The 21,088-nt window shown below is 38.6% G+C and overlaps 1 protein-coding gene across 3 annotated transcripts in view; it reads left to right on the forward strand.

Moving 5' to 3' along the window:
* The first annotated feature begins 541 nt into the window (after positions 1-541).
* Positions 542-21,088, forward strand: part of LRRK2 (leucine rich repeat kinase 2) — a 67,844-nt gene continuing 47,297 nt past the window's right edge. The window contains exons 1-11 of one of the 3 annotated variants that reach the window (XM_065837539.2): positions 542-929; positions 1,013-1,098; positions 5,256-5,362; positions 6,226-6,314; positions 8,229-8,363; positions 10,048-10,182; positions 13,611-13,742; positions 16,541-16,660; positions 17,838-17,962; positions 18,500-18,579; positions 19,355-19,461. In XM_065837539.2, coding sequence (XP_065693611.2) covers positions 770-929; positions 1,013-1,098; positions 5,256-5,362; positions 6,226-6,314; positions 8,229-8,363; positions 10,048-10,182; positions 13,611-13,742; positions 16,541-16,660; positions 17,838-17,962; positions 18,500-18,579; positions 19,355-19,461 — 1,276 coding nt within the window. In that variant the 5' untranslated portion in view covers positions 542-769. Of the gene's footprint in view, positions 930-1,012; positions 1,099-5,255; positions 5,363-6,225; positions 6,315-8,228; positions 8,364-10,047; positions 10,183-13,610; positions 13,743-16,540; positions 16,661-17,837; positions 17,963-18,499; positions 18,580-19,354; positions 19,462-20,035; positions 20,180-21,088 lie in introns of those variants that run through there. The other 2 variants (XM_065837550.2, XM_071803424.1) reach the window with 2 other exon arrangements.

Genomic DNA, 21,088 nt, shown 5'->3' on the forward strand with positions numbered 1-21,088 from the left:
GAGGCCAAGGCTCTCGGGAGCAGAGAGCACGAGCCTCCCTCAGGCAGGGTGAGCTCCAGCTTCCCCTCAGCTGCCACACAACAGCCCCACGGGCACAGCCCCCTTTCCCCAGCCCCTCACAGACCCACCACACAGGGAAGGGTTGACAGCCCCAAACACCACACAAGGTGAGGAGGCACCTCAGCACCTACCACCTGCACAGGGAGCCACACAACAGGTAGTTACATTAACCACAGCTACCTCCCCTGTCCTTCCCTACCCAGTAGGGAACTACAGATCTACATCTTTCTCCGTACTCCCGCACCTCATCCACGCTTACCTCAGCGCGGCCTTCAGACTCTTTTATAGCACAGAAAAGCACGACGGGGCGGAACCTATGCTCCAGGTCTGCCAGTCTATTGGATAGCTCTGTTGTCAATCACCAGAAAGGGGAGCGCTGCCCGCCTGTCTGGCCCCACGGCCGAGCCCTAGCGCGAGTGACGTGAGCGCCTCCTAGTGGCAAGGGGGGAGCGCCCGCCCGCGGGGGCCGGTCCGTGGCCGCGGCGGTGTCCCGGGGCGGCGCGGCGGGAGGGGCAGGAGGCCGCGGGGAGAGCAGCTGGAAAGGGCCGGGTGACGCCGGCCGGCCGGGCGGCACTGCGAGCGCGGCGGGCAGCTGTGGCAACGCAGCGCGGCGGCGGGGTGGGCCCGAGCCGCTCAGCCCTTGTCCCCGCGGCCCGCGGTGGCCGGCGGATGGGGTGAGGCGCCCGCCGCGGAGGCCAGCGGGTCGGCCATGGCCAGCGCCGGCCCTGAGGAGGGAGAGGCGACGGCGAGGGACGAACAAGCCCTGAGGAAGCTGGTCGTCCGGCTCCAAAACGTCCAGGAAAGGAAGCGTCTGGAAACGCTAGTGCAGACCCTGAGCGACCTGCTGGAGCTGGCGGCCCGGCAGAGCGGTAAGTGTGGGGGCCCGGCCGCCCTGCCCTGCCAGCCCCGCCCGCCGCCGGTCGGTAACACGGCCTGTCTGTGTCCTACGCAGCTCCCCGGCTCTTCAGCGGCAAGAACGTCCATGTGCCCCTGCTGCTGGTGGTGGACCTGTACCCGGGAGCGGCGGGCGTGCAGCAGGTACGGGCGGCGCTCAGGGGCCGGGGCGGGGGACCGGGGTCGCCTTCGCGCCCTCCGGCTTCGCCCCTCGGGATGAGCGGAGTGCCGCGGTCCTTTCCCGCAGTAAAGTTACCGCTCGGCTTGTTTACGGCTTGTTATCTTGGTCTCTTTTGAGCCACTTTATGAGGTGCTGTTGGTCTGTAAAAGGGCGCTGTATCCGCTTGCGTTTAAAGGGACAAATGTTCCAGCTTTTTGCTGATACCCTCGTTGCATCTGCATTGAAACGGCAAGAGAAGGCGATGTAGAAGATGTAAATTAAACAAAGCGAACACAGTATGGCACAGGCTTCTGAATTACAGTACAAATACTGTTATCTAATATATTTTTGACATGTCTATATTAAATTTTGCCACAGTTAGATAAACTTCTGTAAAGCAGAATTATATAATACATATGTAGTGCTATCCTAGAAGGAGAGTTGTACTAGTCCCGTTTTTTAAGGCGGGGGGGAAATCTTTTAGCTAAGAAGAGGTTCTGCAACTTGGGGTTCTGCTAGGTTACTGCTGTAACTTAACAGTGGCTCGTTTAGATCAGGTGTAGTACTTGAACAATTTGGCATTGAATTTATGGTACAGCCACCAGACTTGCCATAAGAAACAGTTCCTTCCTGGCAGGCATATATTAAATTTCTGACTATGTTAGGCTTAAGCCAATTTGTGTGGTTACAATATTTTTGGCATCTTTTACTTTTTTCAGTTCAACTAGAAGGCAAAGCATAAATTATATTGTAAATGCCTCTTAAATAACAGTATCTTTTAAGGCGTTCTTTTTTGTCTGGTAGACCTTAGCCAGAGGTCAAAAGCATAAAATTCATATAAAAATATGAAATTGTGCTTGTGTAGTGATTAATCTGGAGTAACAGTGATCTCAGGTTTCCCTTGAAGACTAAATGCTTGTGCAGAGTCCGAAGTTTTAACTTATTTTACTACTGAATTGTCAGGTCATTAAGAACTACAGAAGGAAGAATCAGCAGTTGTTTTCAGGCTGAACCATACTATGTTTATAACAATTTGCAAAACCACTGCCCAGAAGATTAGGCTAGGAAGTAAAAACTGTGCAATCCAACTACACCAGAAGTAGGTCTGAAATGACAACACAAGAATCTTAGAAGTGCATAAGGTATATAGGGGTGGTTTAATTTTAACCATGTCTCAATGCTTCATTCTAATTTAACATAGACTTTTAAATGGGTTTTAATCTTTTTCTCTGCCTACATTTACAGTCGTGTAGTGTTTCAGCTTAGAAGTTGCATTACTAAATTGTACTAAAGTGTGAAATTCATAGCCAGTGGAAAAGTCAAATCCTGTTCCTCATAAAATGTTGTAGGCAGCTCTTCCTTCACATTCAGTTATGATGTTTACAAACATCCACAATATGTTAGTAGAGCTCTGTCTTCCTGCTTCATTCAATGCAATTAATTTACAGTCTTTGTGAATACATAGTTCTTACTTTATGGCAGTGGTGAAGTAATGTAGCCCGGATTTCAGTGCAATGTCTTTACACTAGTAATGAATTTTAATTGAATAAATTAATTTAAATTGAATAAATCAACCTCATTTGCTTTTGACATTGTGATAAAATTGACTCACATAAGAGAATAAACACAGCAAGAAACATATCTGGGTAAGGATTTTCTTTCCCACCCCTCCCTAACTGGTTACAAAGCATCATGTTGTGCTGCTTTTCCACTGGCTTGTACAGAGTAAATTTGTTTAATAGATCAATATTGCAAGTGCTGGTGCAAGTTGAACTACAGACATAAACCATGCAAGCTTCTTTAGAAGTAGGAAGGTACTGGGCTGGAAAGCTAATAGTACCTTGAAGTAAAATAGACATCTTTAAGTAAATATGGTAATTTCTTTCTGCAGTTACTGGCTGGCACTGAGTGGAGCAGCTTAGAAACTCTAGAGCAAAATATGTTACACTTTAGTAGAGAGCAGTTAGCAGAGCTTTATTGTCACATGTAGGAGGTGAATGAATAAATTCATTGCATGCTAAAAATGAAAAGGGTCTGATTTAAAAATAACAGACTTGCAGTGCTGCCACCAACTGTTTCTGTGTACAGGGACCCATTTAAGTGCTTGTAAGAATGTGTTTACTTTTTTTTTTTCTTTCCCTATAACCTTTAGGATTTCTGTTATTTAGAAGACCTTTTCTAATGCAATAGTAAAGAGACAATAACCTCTCTATTATCTCAGATTGTGATTTTAATATTGTGAAATAGACCACATGTCAGCAAGTCAGATGTTTCCTTTGGTCTTCTCTGGATCCACAGTTCTTATAAATGTTTGTCAATACCTAGAGTCACAACAATCCAAATAAAAATGTTTAATGGAAATACAAATTCCATCAGAATCAGTTTTTATACTCATTGAGCTAATTTTCATCAGGTTCTAAATTTTACAAGAACAGTTATGATGTCATTAAGTGGGACGTGAAATTTTTACCTGATTGACTGTTACTGGTGAACTCTCTTTTTCTTGGAATATGGAAAATTAGGTAACTACACATCCTCCTCTTGAGGAGGACTGATGATTGCTGAAACCGTTCTGTGCACTTGTGTTTAGTCAGGACTTAGTTATGCAGACCAGCCTAATCTTTCTGAATATCTGTAGTAATTAGTTTGCTGTCTCATGTAGAGCAAGCAAGAGAATTGCTTGCTACCCAAGCAAGAGAAGAGCATGGAAACTGGCATGTGGTCGAGCTCAGTCTGCAGACATTAAGGTTGTAATTGACTTAAAACATTTGGCTCTGCAGATCCAAACTGAAACAGAAACAAAACTCCTGCAGATAGTATGAACATGGCCTGTGTTACCAAGTGTGTGAAAGATAAAAGCAGAATCCCAGTTCCCAGGGAGCTACATCACCTTTTTCATACTCACCAAAACTGCCATGAAAGCTGTCTGGATTCAAGCCTGTGCTGTTCCTATGGGTGTCTCTGCACTACCAGACTTGCAATTTGAAGTGTCTAGTCCGGTTAGAGATCATGAACTTTGCAGTTTAACTCTTTGGAGGTAGCCATTTACATTCCTGCTGTTGACCATCCTAGCCTGACCCCTTTGCTTTACATAACTTTTCTACCGAAAACTGATCCAGGTACGCATATAGTTTTTGAGCCACGTGTAGATTATCTTCTGTTGTGACCTTATTCTTAAAACACACAGACCTACTTCCACTTTTTTTTTTCTTTTTATTTACATGGCTAAGGAAACTTTTATGCCTTGTTTTAATTCCTTTTTGAAAAATCTGCTTCATCTTGACTTTCGACATTTCTCATTTCACTTCTTCTATTTCAATATAGTGGGATTTTCTTGCTCGTCAGTTAATCCTCTGTACAGATTTTGCTTACTGCATCCTCACTAAAGCCTATTCAATCATATCAGCCTACAGGCTTTCTTAAGAGAGCAGATTTCTCCAACACGGAAAACGAAAGAGGAACATTATTCGGTTTTGGCGTTATTCAGAGATGTTTGAAAGTCGAATAATTTGCACAAGGTAGAGCAGATATTTATTAAGAACAAATTTAGTGGTTTTAGTTCATTCCTTGTGATATCAAAACTTTCACTGCCTTTGTTACATTTTGAAAGCACACAGTATTGAGGATTGATAGTGAGAAAATGAAATACATAGTATTGTTTAGGGATCTCATCTGCATTTAAAACATTGAATACCTTTAACAACCTATCCTTTCTCCTTACAATTTGCAATTAAATGGCAAATTCTTATGGAAACACATGTTCTTTACAATAACACTTGACTACCTGTAACAGTGCAGAGGTCTTCCCTGGCCCATGATGACATACTGTGGATTATGTAATATTTTTTTCTCTGTCAGCATCTCTTTCAACTATATACCCTTTATCGTCAAGCGGTGCTGAAGCACATTGAGCCTAATACGTTCCTACAAGCCATGCATTCTCAATCATTAGCATATTTGCTTTACCTATGTCTTTTAACTTTTTATATTTTTGTCTTGTCCTGTGTTAATTATTTTTCCCTTATTGATTTAGCTAGATAACTTTCAAAACATCTGTCTTCCAAACAGCAAGAATGTTAGAAGATAACATTGAAGTTCGACAGAATATCTGTTCTAAAATAGATGCATTTTTGTTTTACAGATGGGTTGGTCACTTCTTTGTAAATTAATAGAAATTTGTCCAAGTACTCTACAGAACATAGCTCCTAAGGATGTTGGGAAGGACTGGGAAGTACTGGGTGTTCACCAGTAAGTATTTTGAATGCAAAGAGTCTTCTGAAATGCTTGGTTATCCTGGGAGCATATATATATATATACAATGAAATGTATTTATATAAATTATTACATCAGCTTCTGTGTGGTTGAAGATTTTTGTTGATTTCTTCAGCCTTCAGAATGGGAGCCTCACACAAGCAGGGATCTTGCCTTTGTATGTAAATACCCGATGGAGAAAGTAAAGGAGACTGAGCCAGGCCTTAGAGATGTTCAGAACTTGACAGGACATGGCCCTAAGCAATCAGTTGTAGTTGACCCTGCTTTGAGCAGGGCAGTAGAAATAGGAGACCTCCAGAGGTCCTTGCCAATCTCAGCAATGCTGGGATTCTGTGGTTATCAAGACCTTCTCTTTTAATAAACAGATGCGGTATTATCTGGATGGTTGTGTTTGTGTGTTCTTTTCAGATGTGATCAATTATATCCATAAGCCTAACACAGTGAAATCAAGAGGAAGAGTATTTGTCCCACCTAGTCTTAGTTGTCTAAAAATCCAGTCTGCTGTACACCACAACCCTGCTTTCTGTAGAATAACCCCATCCTGCATGACATTTGTCCCCTATAGAATTACTACATATAGCTAATTAAAAATGAAAGTAAAATGGATAAATTAGGCATCATTAAATTAATGACATATGAAAATACTTTAAATGCCAACATTATTTCATTACTAACCATAAACTGAAATAAAACTTTTTTTAAAAAAATAATCTGGAGCTTTTTAAGCTTTTGCTAATTTCTGTAACTATTTTTGGTTTCAAAGTACATGTTTGATAGAATTTTGTGTGTGTTAATATTTCTTTAACCACAACGATTATTTTTTTCTTTTAAATTTCTAGGCAGATTCTTAAAATGCTGACAGTCCACAAGGGAAATATAAATCTCTCAGTAACAGGACTGAAAGCATTAAATCTACTCCTCATGTCAGGTATTGTGTGTTTTACTTCCCTACTTTGTCTAAGCCTTTAAAACTCAGAACTGTGGTATAAAGTGTGTGACTGTACATGTCAGGCCTGATTTTCCTCTCTGTTTTAGTCCATAAAGTCCCTTGTCATTTGTATTTGTATTTGTATACAAAAAGAATATTGGTTTGCACCTTTTTTACCCAGATAGAAAGGATGCTCCAAATTGCAAGACTGTGAAGAACATCACTGATTAATTTTGCCAGCTTCTTGTTGGCAGAGACACAAATAGTTAAGTAAAATAAGTATTTTTTCTTACCAAAGTATACATTTGGTGGCATTCTGACTTGCTTCCTTTAGTACTGGTTAGTACTTGCAAAACCAGTAAATAATTTCTGACATTGCTGTTATTGTGCTCTGCAGAGACCTAATCTTACAAGGTCCTGAGGGCTTTTCTCATGATGTTGAGGTTCTTGATCTTCTGCTGAAAGTAGAGAGAGACCCTAAAGGAGAGATTCTGCTAGTTTTGTTCGAGCTGGCATGTAATATTAGCACGATCTATTGTTAGAATCGGAATGTTTCCATTGTTCTTAGCAGGCTTTGGAATCTGCCTTATTTAAAAACTAAGGATTAGACTTGATTTTAGGTAGTTAAAGCTATTCCAGCCCTTCAGGCTTCTAGTGTAGGCAGCAGAGTGAGACAGGCATTTTCAGGGGATGGTTCATGGTATTGATTTGTATTTTATAAGATGAGTTACCTCTTGAACCAGTTTTCCTCTGCCTTTTGATTGTAGAGGTCTGGAGGGCTAGCTTAGGCTAGATCTCTAACTTTTTATCTGATTGGGTAGTATGGGCCTCATTATAAGACATTACACTATGTGATTAATAATAATAGCAAAATCCAGCTCTTAGTAACTGTAACTAGCAGTTTTCTTTTAATTGTGAGGTATCATAAAGGATCCTAGACTGTTGACTATATATTCCATAACAGTTTATTCCTGGCTGCTACTTTTCTCAGCAGTTGATTAACCAAACTTAAACTCTAATTTCAGCTACCTTACTTCAGAAAAATATTGGAAGTTTTACCTTGTCAGAAAAATCTCTTAGTTTTCTTTATTTCTATGTGTCTGTAAACTTGAATTGCACTATAGCTGAAGCTGTCAGGCCAGTATGAATGCCATATAGAGAGATCTTCTCTTAAAAAAACCCCAACAAACTAACAAAAACACACCAAAAAAAACCCACCTGCAGCCGAAACACTGGAACAGGCATTATGATTTCTATTGTTATTGCTGTAAGCTTGAAAAATGTCATGAATATGAATCTTTTTGCCTACATGTGCTATGGAGAGAGTAATATTTTTTTCCGATTTTTCTTAATGTCACAAGAGCAACAGTGAGATTTTTTTTTTTTTTCGTTCAGTTTCAGGCTGAATGAATGGCTGAGAGAGTGAGAACAGGGTTTCATGACACAGATGATCTGATTTCATGGTTCACTGTAGCTGACTTGTACATTTCAAATTCCCTCTTCCTTTTGTCAAGCAGTGTAGTCCTACCCTCTTCCTTCCACTGACCTTACTTCTTAGGGTAGCTTTTCAGCTTGCTATGATTGCAAAAAGGTTGGTTTTGATGGGTTAATTTTCTGCCAGTTTACTAAGTTGAACTGGCTCATTGACAGGTCAGGCAATTACCAAAGTAGTGCAAGGTGGGAGTGAGTATAGAGAGGGAAAACTGTCTTGGCAGGAATGTTTTAGAATGTCTCAGTTCTATTTTAAAATACTACCTTAGGAGATAACATCCTCGTGTGTTACACAAAAACTTGAGTTGGAACCATCAGGGTAAATTTTAAGAACAGTGTTAAAGAATATTGGATTTTAATGGTTAAGTACAGTGCTTCAATAAAAAATAATCAGTGCAACATGTAATCTCTTCTGCTATTCAGATGTAATTGCTTTCCTGCTCTTGGAGGAAGAGGTGGATGTGTTTTCCTTGGTATTTAATGCCATGCACACCTTCCCTAAAAATGAAGATATCCAGCAACATGGATGTAAAGCATTACACAAACTTTTTGAGAAAGGTATTTGTATCTTGTAGTTTATGAGGTTAGAAAAATGTGTACGTTGGGAGGGGACTGCCAATGTTTTTGTAACTGCAATAAATGGATTCTTGCATTTCAAATTCCATTTTGTGTATTATATCTGTTCTTCAAATGAGTTAGCACAAAACAGGCTTTTCAAGCAATATCACAAACTTTGTAAATTAGAGCAATGAATATGAAATTTTTAAAAAATCAAAAGGTCTCTTAATTTCTGTTTCTAGAGTTAACTGGAGAGATGGGATTCAACATTAGTAACACTGGAACAAAAAGTAGTGGTATTTGATTTTAATTCTCAAAAAATGGGGTTGTTTATTTAAAGACTTGAAAATTTTAGAAACTTGTAACAGTTCTAAAATAAAGCAAAATGTTTACACTTCAGAAAAATATGTGATTCTGCTTTTGATCCTGATAATGCTGAAAGATGAGTATGTATCTGTATGATATTCCTGTGTTTCTGCTTAGAGATTAAGTCACCATGTACCGAATTTCTGCAAAAAATTTAGGAACTGTGTATGTAATGTCCAGAAATCTCATTGTTGTAGCAACCTTGCATTGCATTGAGTTTCTTGGTTTAAAATAAATACCGATAAATCCTAGCACTCCTGCCAGGTCTGCTGTGCTACTTTGCTTAAAAGTCTCCAGTTCTTAGATTTTTTCTTTCTGACACCATTTTATATCGTTTTTTCTAAGATTTCTGCTCATACATGTGTGCCTGGAATCATCATCTGCGTTCCTCCCCCTCTTCCACTCTCCCTAAATAGCTTTGTCCCGCTCTTTTTTCCTCTCAATCTCAAGAAAGGTCTGAGCTTCTTAGATATTCTGTGCATGCTTTTGTTAGAGCCTGATTTTTACAGATGTACAAAGTGCTTCAGGTACAGACCTGCAGGCCTTCTTCTTGGTGGCACTGCCAATGTAACAAGTTCCTAGGCTGCCCCTGTCTACTTTTTCAGTTATTGTAATGTGAATGTTTGCCTAGCCTTAGCTTGAACCAGATTAAAAAAATGGTTCTGCTTACAAAATTCAAAATGCGTTGTTCTTTCTCAACCTGGATCAGTTTCTTTATCTGGTTCATTGCACAGCTACGCAGTTGTGTCAGCACAAATTACAGGGGGCAAGGATGGAAAAACCTGAAGCCACTATTACAATGAAGATAAGGTATTATTAAAGCATGGCTGTAGTCTTTATAGAAAGAACTCCATTATAACAAAAAAAAAAAAAAAGAAGTTGAGAAATGAAATAAAATCATGGAGTATGCGAAACAGCATTCCATCAAATTGTTTTCATTGTATGTTTAGCCTTTCCTTGACTTATATACTGTCTTGGTGAGGAATATCTGAAGTTCATTCTGTGAAAGAGACCACAAGACTTTTTTAAAAATACTGGTTCATCGGGCAGCATTTAGAAGTCAGAACTCAGTTACATAAAGTGTAGGCTATAAAAAGTAGCTTTAAAGTAGCTAAAAAACTAGTTCAGTTTTATAAAGTAGCTCAGTTGTAGTAAAAGGAGTCATAACTATGGAAGATTGCGGGGATGGAGAGTACTTCTGTGAAACTTAGAAAATAAATACAAGAAAATTTATAAAAACAGTTGTCTTTCTCATGTTGTACCAGGATATGAACTATTTCCTCAAAACATACTTTATCTCTCTTACTTTTTAATTTAGTTCCAGAAGAGCAGCTGACTGAATTTGTTGAGAGCAAAGATCATATGATCATACTGAAAGTATTTAAAGAGTTTCCAGCGAAAGAAGAGGTGATTCTTCCAGCACTTTATTCATTACATTCTTTAGCTGGTCCATGTAAGTGCATTATTGGAAGTTTTTTCAATTCCTCATCTCCCGTAGTGTGCATCAGCTCACCTCAATTTTTGGTAATCTTTCAGAAATTGCAAAAAATCAGTGAGAACTGGTTGGGAGTTGCCAGACAAATGACTTCTCTGTTTCTCTTTGGGAAATACTGATTTGTAATTTTTTCATGGGAAATGTTCATATTGAGGCATTCTGATAAAGCTGAACTGTCTCATAAAGAACAGAGACTTTCTTCTGCTTGGAGTAAGTGATAATGAAGATGCTAATCATGATTTTAGAGGTCAAAGTTTCAAGACCCTGCCATGTCTTTTGCTAATGCTTGACAAATAAGATATATTTATTGACTAAATAAATCTTCAGAGAGTTTAGGTAGCAGGTAAAGAACACCTTTGGCAGAGGCTGTTCCACAATGGGAAAATCACCCACACAAATCCAATGGCCAAGGCTGAGAAAAGGTATCTGAGCCCCGACACCCCTGTCTGATCGATCAGTGAGGAGCATTTGTAGCACAGCACACGTTATAGGAGTCTTACAGTGTCCTCGGGTGTTGTGCAACAAGACTGGAAGAAAATGTCTTCATTATGTCTTGTCTTCTTACAGCAGCCGTCCCTGTTGTGGGCAAAACCAGGTCCTGAGAAATGTGCTTCGTGTTTTGTGTCAGTGTGTTGACAGCAATTTGATCTTGTCGATACAGAGTCAGCTCTTGTCAGCTTTCTGCTGGTAATCACAGTTCTGGCAAGCATAGAGCAGTGTCCTGCTCCCCAGGCCTTCCGTGAGGTACAGAATGTTGTACTTTTGCAGACGTGATTCCTCACAAAGCCTTGCTCATCCATCCTGTCTGGCTCTATGGGGATGGTGCTGACCCCATGTGTGCCTCAAAACAAGAACTAGACTAGAAAATCCCACACTTAGTCAGGCTCCAAGCTAATTAATTTCTGTTTCTCAACTCTTCCAGTTTGTGTTTAAAAAGTTAAATATTCCTTTAGCCGGAAGTAATTTTACCCTAGCCAAGAAGTTACAGCCATTTTCTAAGGAAGAGTATGCCATATTTTAAGTGCTTTTTAAAATAGTACAAAACATAACAAGAGAAGGGCATGACAAAGACCTCCTTTGAACTAGGTATTAATATTTATTTGGGGGTTATCACTCTCATTTCTGATATGAAAGATTGAAAATAGGGAGAGAAACAGCTTGCAAATGAGCATGCAAAGCTAGGCTACTTTTGCCAGCATTCAAGCTCTTGATCTGTGACATACCACAATACCAGCAAGAAAGTGTATTCCTTTAAGACCACCATGAAGAAAATCATCCACTGTAAGTCCACACTCTAGGTTATCTAGGAGTAAAATGTTTGTCTCTCCATGCTGTGAAATTCAAGTGTCTATTCCAAATGATTTACATTAAGGATTTGTACCTCACTGTGCCTTCTTTCACTAATACAGATGTAGACTTTGTTCCAGCTTATGTGTCATAAGAAACTGAAGGGTAAGCGTTTATTGCAATGTGGTACAAGAACTCTTTTAAATCTCATTACTTCAATGGAATGAGAAAATGCTTTGCTGCTGACTGTCCTCCAAAGTTCATAGGAGCATGACAGGCCACAGCGTGTTCACCGTCTAAATGGTGTTAGTAGTCACAGGCAGCCATCCAGGCTTCTCCTGTGTTTGATGGAGAGAAACAGGCACCTTGAGAGGAAATTTAGCTACCCCTGGGAGAGGTAACTGTTACAGGTGGGATCAGTCACCATACAGAGTGCTCAGATCTCTTCATCACTTGTGAAAACCTAGATGACCAAGTTTTGGTGGTGAAGATTAAATGAGAACCATTTCACCTCCTTTTCTCAAGCTTGTTCTGGGAAATGGTGGCTCCCTGCAAATGTGTGGCTCCCTGCTTGGTTCTTGCAGAGTAAACATGCAGTTAATTATTCTCTCTCTGTAGTAAACAATTTTAGAATCTTCTGAGTGTTTTAATACGTTTATAATTGTCACTTGTGAAATGATAACTTACTGTGAAGTGATGTGATTTTGTGGAACATACCTTTAAAAAGGTGGTTTTAGTTGAGAATGACATTAATAAATTGCTGTCATCTTAAAGCATTGTGAAAGGTACCTTCCTTCACTATCAAATAGAATGCTTCAGAAGTGCTTCCCATTCAGAGCTTTCTTTCTCGATTTACAGAGTATCATTATTTAATATTCAGATATATTATTGTGAAGATATCGCACAGTTTTAAAAAGACTAATTATCTTCAATAATACAGTTGTTAATATGCCCTTTACGTTTTAAACAGGAAAACCAAGCTGTTGAAAGAATGAGTAAGAAAGCTCATAGACCTCAGCAGAATAATGCTAATTCCCTTGGAGGGATTTTGTCAAAGACTTTTTTGGGTTCATATTCTGTCTCATACCCTGAATAGACATACTACAAGGATGCTTTTGTATGCTGTTTTTTAACTGCCATTATGCTGTTTTGTCTGAAATTGCTGCATGTGGGATCGCTCTGTCCTTGGTAGGAGGGGATGCATCCTGTCTTTGTACTGGCTCATGTGAGTGTCCTGTTGGTTTCTGTACCTGGCCTGCATAAGAAGCAGTAAATAGGGTCAGGGTGGCCCAGCACTGTCACACCTTGCCCAGAGGGGCTGTGAAATCTCCAACCATAGAGATACTCAGAAGCCATCTGGCCGTAGTCCTGGGCAGCCAGGTCTAGTTGGTCCTGCTTGAGTAGGGGGTTGGCCCAGATGACCTCCAGAGCTGCCTTCCAGCACCAGCCATTCTGTGAAATATGGAATTTGCAATGAATATCAAAATATTGCAGGAGCATTAGATGAACATTACTGTAGCCTCAGTACACAGTAGGTGTACAGTAGAACTAATTTAAAAGAAAATAATAACTTGCTAACTTCTGCCTAAAAAGGAAGGAGCACTTAGAAAAATGTGATTAAATCAATTAAATTCCATTGTTAGCTAAAAACATTTCTAAATTGTTTCTTAATTGTGTGTCTCTGGGAATATTACTGAAATACTGCAAAATGTTTGCCTGATCACAGTCATTGTTATAAACACCATTTATAAGGTTCAATTAATATTTATAAAACAATTTGTTCAGCTTTAAGAAAAACGTTACATAAGAATAGTTTGTGAGGAAGTTTCTTTTACATGACCTGTTACAGAATGGAACAAATCCATGAATGTTAGTATGGACTCTGAACTTAATGAATTATTTCCAGGTGTTGGTAGTTGTTAGTGTCTTCTATGACAGTACTAAGAAAAAATTGCCACCTTGCTCTTGAGTTACAAGGCAAAAACTGAAACATAGGCCCAGTTTTCTAAGTAAATCTATTTAAATAAAGTCTGAATTGGAACAAGTTTGTTTGTTTGTTTGCTTTTTCTTAAGAAGCAATTTTTGTTTTCTTTCTTTAGCCAGCAATGTTGAAGTGCTCATGTCTGGAAATGTTCGCTGCTACAACATTATAGTGGATATGATGCAAAGCTTCCCGAATAGTGAAACAGTTCAGGAAGTGAGTTGCTGTTTGTTGCATAAGCTCACAGTGGGTAAGTTCGCAAAGTTGTTGACTCTGTAAGAGCTGGACTTAAATGACAGCAACTGTTACAGGCAAGGAGAGAACTACTATCCCAGTTACTCCTCAGAGGTGTATAGTTCCATGTCTGTAATGGTGTAAACATACTGAGGGAACACTGACCGCAGTGAATATGGTGTCCATCTGTGTTAAACATTAGTGACAATGACAGAAGCTGCCATAAAATACTAGAGTAGGGGAAAAAATGAGACAAAAGAGTGAGAGAAGCACAAGATGAGAATGGGAAAGTTACTATGGAAAGGGAGAAAATTTCTTCTAGATTTCTTCCATGAAGTGGCAGTGCAGAATGTGTGAGAGACAACTGGTGCTAGAGGATTACCTGAGAGGTATTCTCCAAGGCTGTGTTTTAACTCCTTGCAGTGCATTCACCTTTAGAGATCTGTGCTGCATTCCTGCCCAGCTGTGGTGCCGGTCCTGGGCCCCATTGTGCTGCAGCAGTGAAAGAACCACTGGTTCCTGGACCTCCCTTGCCTTGGGAGACAGTGCTTTATCTGGGCTAACATGGGCTAGTGACACATCAAGAGAAATGATGGCAATGTTGAAAAGGGATTTATTGTGCCTCTAAGCAGCTCTGTGCTCTCTCTTGCCACTATAATAAGCTGATCTGAGCCGTTGCAAGGACAATGTAATTGGAAGTTCAAATGAAAATAAATACGATATTCCCCCTGCTGCATAGAAAAAGACTGTAAATAGCTGCCCGAGGAGCTCACACTTCATGATAGGTTCTTCATCAGCCAAGGTCTTTCTTATGAATTAGATTTCCCAATTCTTGCAGGTGGTGGCCTGAAGCTACTGCAGACGTTGGTACCTCTGCATGACTCCCCTTAATCAAGTCAGCCCCATCCTTTCACCATCTGTTTCTGCTTCTTCATGCGGATATTGTAGAAAATACAGATCAAACTTGAGTGCAATCCAGAGCAACTTCCAGTTCCCCGTCAGAAAGCCAAATAAAAATTGCAAGAAAATGTGGTGGCCACTGAGGTGGTATTTACAGTTAAGACTAGCTGAAGATAGGCAGGGAAGCCCAGCACTTGTGGGGACACAGCAACTCTGTTGACATGCCTTAATCTTGCCCTAAGCGTGACCAGCCTGGTTTCAGTCACACGTTTGTCATGCGTTTGTGCTGACTAACAAGTAATAGTGGCAGTAAAGGAGCCATGAGATCATTTCTTCTTTCAGCATAACAGATGTCCTTCATCTTGATAAGAAGCCACTTCAGGAGAGTTATGGGAAGAGGTGTCCACAGCACCACACAGTTAGGGAAACAGATGTGAAATTGCTATGTGCTCCTGGAAATAGTCTGGAAGATTGCCATGTAGCCAGTGTGGCTTCCTGAGTTATTCTGATGGACACTGTCTTCACATGTTCGCTGGCAGTGAAATCATAAAGTCAGCATCTCCTGCCTTCCAAAGTCACCATCATGTGTTCTTGCTAGTCTGGTAATGACTGTCCCAGATTTGACTGTCATCAGAATTTTAACTGACTGATACCTGTTTGGCCAGACACAAACTGACATAATTACTCATTACATAGCCTAACATCATTAATTTATGTGTGGTAAGTAATGTATTTACGCGAATATACTATTTACATTAAAAAATTATAAGAAAGAGCAATGCTGATATAACATGACCACACTACTACAGAATAAGAAAAAAAAAACCTTTTCCAGTTCACTTGTAATAGGTTTTAAGGCCAGGGTTTTAGAATGGTGAATCTGGAAAGGACTTGCCTTAAAGTCTGTTCTTTAGCATTCTGTTAACTTGGTCTAATCGAAGCAAATTATAAAACATTGGGAGAGGTACTTAGCTCCCAGAGAAAAGTCTAGATGTTGATGGTAGTCAGCACTTATAGGGCTCTGGACCAGACCTCAGGGAAAGAAATAAGGTTAGCTTTTCATCTGTAATTATGTTTTTTAATGCTCAAATATGGGAGACTTCTGGATTTCATCCATTATCTTTCACACATTATCTGAAAGGTTTGAGAAACACTGGTAGATTTTAATTTGGCTTTTTATGTTGCTAGTGTGATTCTCATTTTTACTAATCAAGAATTAAACAAAATTGGATACCAATAGAGAAACCATAGCTATCAAACTCTATTTTACAAAGAGAATGTTGCTGAATTATTTTATGCATTATACTTGTTTTTACAACAAATGGGAAAGTTCTTTTCATTTGCTTGCTTTTTACAGAGTTCCTTATATTCAGCCTCTAATATAAAATACAGTACAGCCTATGATAAAAGTTATGCTTTAAATACATTTATCATCAAAAGGTAATTCTTTCTGCTATTCCAGAATGTATGTGTTCTGTATTTATAATGCTGACCTTGATCTACTTAATGAGGAGGGCAAAAACAGAGTGCAAAACAGGGTTACACCACTTGCTTGATAGGATAAATCAAAACATTGCAGGAATTCAAGACCAGGACTTCATTCGCTTCCTGGCAGGAAGTCTGCAAGTGATACACTGACTGTATTTTTCTAATTTTGATGACAATGTGCACTTCTTTTTGCATTAAACCTCAGTCTTTTGTAAAAAAAAACATAAAGGACCTAGACCCCAACTGTTTTTTATCCTTGACCTCTCTATTCCAGAAATAAAGCATTGTTGTGTCATGCTCTATAATAAGAAATCCAATGTTTGCTACAGACAAGGTTTGTGTGTTGTGTTCTGAGGAATTTGTGTTAAATGTGTACAAAACTCTACATATGTGTTTATATTCATTTAATATCTTATTTATTTTCAGGAAATTTTTTCAATATCCTTGTATTACATAAGGTTCCAGAAGTCATTGTGAAGGCTGTTAAAACATATCCTGAAAATGCAAAGTTACAAGCTGCGGGTCTCAGTTGTTTAGCTCTTCTGAGTAAGTAAATTCCTTTCTAATTGCATAAATAAATTACATCATTTATCTGTCCACTTTTAATTTTTTTTGTACTGGTGATTTCCTGTAATCATTTCAAACTCCATTTCTTCAACATGAAAGCCTCAGGCAGGGTCACTTTGACAGAGCTACATTTCCTGCATGCTCACAGTTTGTTGTTTGACTGTGACATGGCTGTGTCCAAACCATGTGCCTGACATCCTCACAGCGTTCAGAGCTGATAAAGTTATGTTGGCAGAGCTTATCAAAGCAACCTGTTTAGCCATAGGCAAATACTGGATAATGCCTAATTAGGCTAAAATCTCTGGAAATAACAGCACTTCTTTGATGCAGTGTTTGCCATGTGTGACAATACTCATTACATTGTGGCAGTTGATAGCAGCACCAAATCAATGCTTGTGCTTGAGTTCTGAAATCAATTAAAAAAATTAAACTTTTTCTTAAGTACAATCTAGCTATTATTTTGAAACAGAAGTTAGTTAGCTAGTGGCAAAAAGACAAATATCTGATCTTAATTTTTGCAGTAGAAATGCTGTTTAAGAGTCCCCAAAATAGTAAAGATTAGAAATCAGTATAAACTCCAGTAAGCTTCAGATATTATGGTCATATGTAGTATGACCATACATACATATTTTTGATAACTTTTTTTTTTTCTTAAATGCTGAAAAATCACAGGTATTAAGTGATTTCTTGTAAGTTCTGTTGCACTTTCTGGGACCAGATATTTCTCTCTTAGCAACTGCAATTTGCATTTTGTCTTTTTAATGGCACTGCTTCAGAGTGTAGATGGCTCTGTGATAAGTGGTTACATGCAAATGTATCAGTTACATTTTATATCTGTTGTACTCTGTATGTAAATACACACCATAAAAAAGGATGTGCAGGTCTTTTCAGAGCCTGAGCATTGACTGATCTGTAACTATGTATCTAATTTACCACACTATAATGGAGGGGTTTAGTCCCTTTATAACCTTAAAGGCATTTTTCAAATGTGTCATAAAGTTTATGTTAAAAGACTTCTCTGTCCCCTGAAAAGGCTAACGCTCCCAATGATTCTTGCATGTAGGCAGTGTGACCACCTTCATGACTACAGGAAGGTTAAGACATCATTGTTTTGTTTGCACAATCAGAATTTATTGTAAATATTTTTTATTTCAAGCTGAAACAATATTCTTAAACCGAGACTTAGAGGAAAGAAAAGAAGAGGAGGAGGAAGAAAAATTATGCTGGTTGGAAGCATGTTACAGAGCATTAGAACTACACCGAAAAAACACAGATGTGCTGGTGAGAATTTCTGGATGACAGGGGTATGGAAAGACTGCATTATGCATTAAATATTTAGCAACATAATTTTCTCCTGTACATCCTCAGGCAAACAAGGCTATAAGGACTGGGTTAGATTTAGAATAATCTTAAGCTTTCTTATCTTTATTCACCTCCACTGGTTTCAGTTACTTTTTTGGATCAAATGTGGGTAGTTGAGACTTGTTACCTGAAACTTTGGCCATCCAAAGACTGTTGTTTACTTAGCTCCTCTATATACAGCAGCAAAACACAGGCCCATCAAGAGCAGAATTAATCTTGGCCTAAAATAGGTGTCAAAATGCAAATCAAACGAGATCATGGCACATGTTTGTAACTCAGACCTATCCCTGCTGTAAAGAATGTGACAGTCCACACTTTGATGTATTTCTACACAAAGCACCTTGTATCTTTGTCATGAACTGAAAAACAGTTGAACTATTTAAATTTTTCTTATGTTTTTGATATTCTCAAGGCATATTGTCTTAATCCTTTTGTCTCCTCTTGGTTTATATTTAGGAGGCTGCATGCTGGGCTTTGAAAAATCTGTTTCTGTATCAACGCAACCTTCATGAGAAGATTGGAGATGGAAATAATCAGTCAGTATTAATATCTTGAACTGCATTTTTGGAAATGAAAAAAATTGAAGCCTGCTATTAGGGCATTTGGGGTCTCTTGTTTCAATTATTTTTTATTTTTCTTTCTTGTTTTCTAAATCATGATGAAATGTGTGGTAACCAACACCACTCAGGAAAGTTTCTTTCTTGAAAAGCGTACTAACCTTGACTCTGGCAAAATTGCTAGTGTTTTAATAAAGAGTCAGAAAACAGCCTAATGGGGCTAATTTTTTGTAGTTCACAAGGAATTTCTTCTTTAGTTGCAACAAGGATAGCGAGAATGAAAGAATGTAAGAGTAGGCAAAATGGAGACAATTAAGATAGCTACTACATAAGCAGCATGGTAAAGCAGTGCTCATTTTCCCACAACGCAGATGAAAGGGCATAGTAGAGGGGGTGCTGCCTCATCAAGGAGAATCCAGGCATGCATAAAACACAGTCTTTCATTTTACTTAAAATATTTCTCAGAGTTGCTTAAAGTTTTAGTCATTCAAATTTTAGTAAGCCTGTTTCATACCCCTTTCTGGACCTCAAGTCACTTGGAAAGCACGGTTCAAACTGAATTCAGTGATATTCAGAGTAGGCTAAATATATGTAGTTTGCAAAGGGCTTTCAGTCAGATGTTGCTTTGGAAACATATTAGAAGCCAAGTGCAATCATCTGAAAATTTAATTATATTGCTTAATAACTTTTTAGGAAACTGAACTACAATTATGAAGTAACTGCTGTAATAAGGTCATTTGTCTCTCTGTGAAAGGTTCCCAATAGACAGGGCAGTGATGCTCTCCATGCTGATGCACTCCTCTTCAAAAGAAGTGTTCCAGGCAGCTGCTAGTACCTTGGCAGTTTTGTCACAACAAAATGGTAAGGGCATTCCATTATCTTTTCTTTCTAATTCAACAGAAAGTTTTTGCTTTAATATTAAAGAATATTTAGTGTGCTGCTATGTGAACAGAGTATTCCCTGTGATTAGAATATTATGCAGTTGTGTTTAGTAGGAAGTTTATTCCTTGCTTTGAAAAAGCTATTGTTGGCTCGTGTCAAACAGAGTATGTGGAAGGAAAGAGTTCATTGCCAGTTTATGTGTTGCAATTGCTATTTTTTGAAGCAGGGGACATGAAAAGAGTGTGTTCTCTTTGTATACTTGTTTAAACATTTATCACGTGTTTGGATTTCATCAAGAGCAGCATTTGTTGCAAATCGTGTGAACAGGGATTACAACAAATACCATGTTCTTGCTTAACGCAGAGGATCTGAGCAGGCCTGTTGACTTCAGTTAATCCAATCGTGTAGAAATTTAAGCACGTGCGTAACAGTTTTCGAGATTGTATTAGTCCTGACTGTGTCCCTAACATGGTTTCCTAACTTTTTTCAGTTTGCAGGCCCCCTCAAAATTTTTCAGTGGAGATGTGGAGCCACGTGTAGAGTATTTAAGCCTACTGACAGTTGGCCTGCTTTTATTAGATACCTTTCCCAGAACCCTTTGAAATGGTTATGGACCTGAAGTGGTTTGTAGACTGCCCATTGAAAACCACTGGCTAGATAGGAAGATAAAGACTAGCAGATAATTCCTGTTCTCTAGGTGAGAAAGCATTGTTTTATCACTAGGTTACTTAGCCATCCAAGTACATAAAACCTAGCAATGAAAAGGTTTTATAGTTATTTATGAGATAAATATATATCTGTATCAAGAAATAGATCTCATAAATGTATGCATACTGTTATCATATATTATACCAGGTACTTTGGTAACGTGTTACTGACAAGTGGGCTTCTGATTCCTTTTAGAAATCTAAAGCAAATTTTTATTTTGTCTTTTTTTCCCTTCTTTTTTCCCCCTAAATGAATGTGCTTACACCAGAAATTATAGACAGAAATAGGCTTGATAAAACCCTCACATAATGCAATATTGCTTCAATTAACCATTTGAAATGGATATACTGAACTGGGAAAGACAAGAATTGGTGGTAGTTACTATGATAATGTAGAATATTTTTATAGTGTTCTAATCTGTATTGGTTATAGTTACAGCTACAACATGTGCTTGGGTATTGAATTTTTAAAATATCAATTAACAAAGTAAACAGAGTGAACAAATATTTCATTTTTGAAGCGTTTTTTTGGGAGGTAGAAGGTTTTTTGAAAGCTCTAAATTCTTGCTTTCCTACATGAACACAGAATGCAGTTAAGAGGAGAATTTGTTTAAGAATAAACAATTTTGAAAATAAAAATAAAGCTGTACATTCTCTTTCCCTTAAGTTAACTTTATATAAGTACAAATAGCGGATGTGTTTAAACTGATTAGGCATTCAGGAATTATAATGCTTTTGGTTAAGCTATGTAAACAGAAGTCACCTCCAGCTCAACTTGTTTCCCATTCCAATTTATATTTCTATAAATATTGTATTTGGTGAGAAAAAGTATTGAAAAAAGGGGAAAATGTTAGCAGGTCTCTTGGTTTTGAGAACTAGTCATGATGAGAGATTTACTT

The sequence above is a fragment of the Patagioenas fasciata genome, chromosome 1 (assembly GCF_037038585.1).
Source record: "Patagioenas fasciata isolate bPatFas1 chromosome 1, bPatFas1.hap1, whole genome shotgun sequence".
Taxonomy (NCBI): domain Eukaryota; kingdom Metazoa; phylum Chordata; class Aves; order Columbiformes; family Columbidae; genus Patagioenas; species Patagioenas fasciata.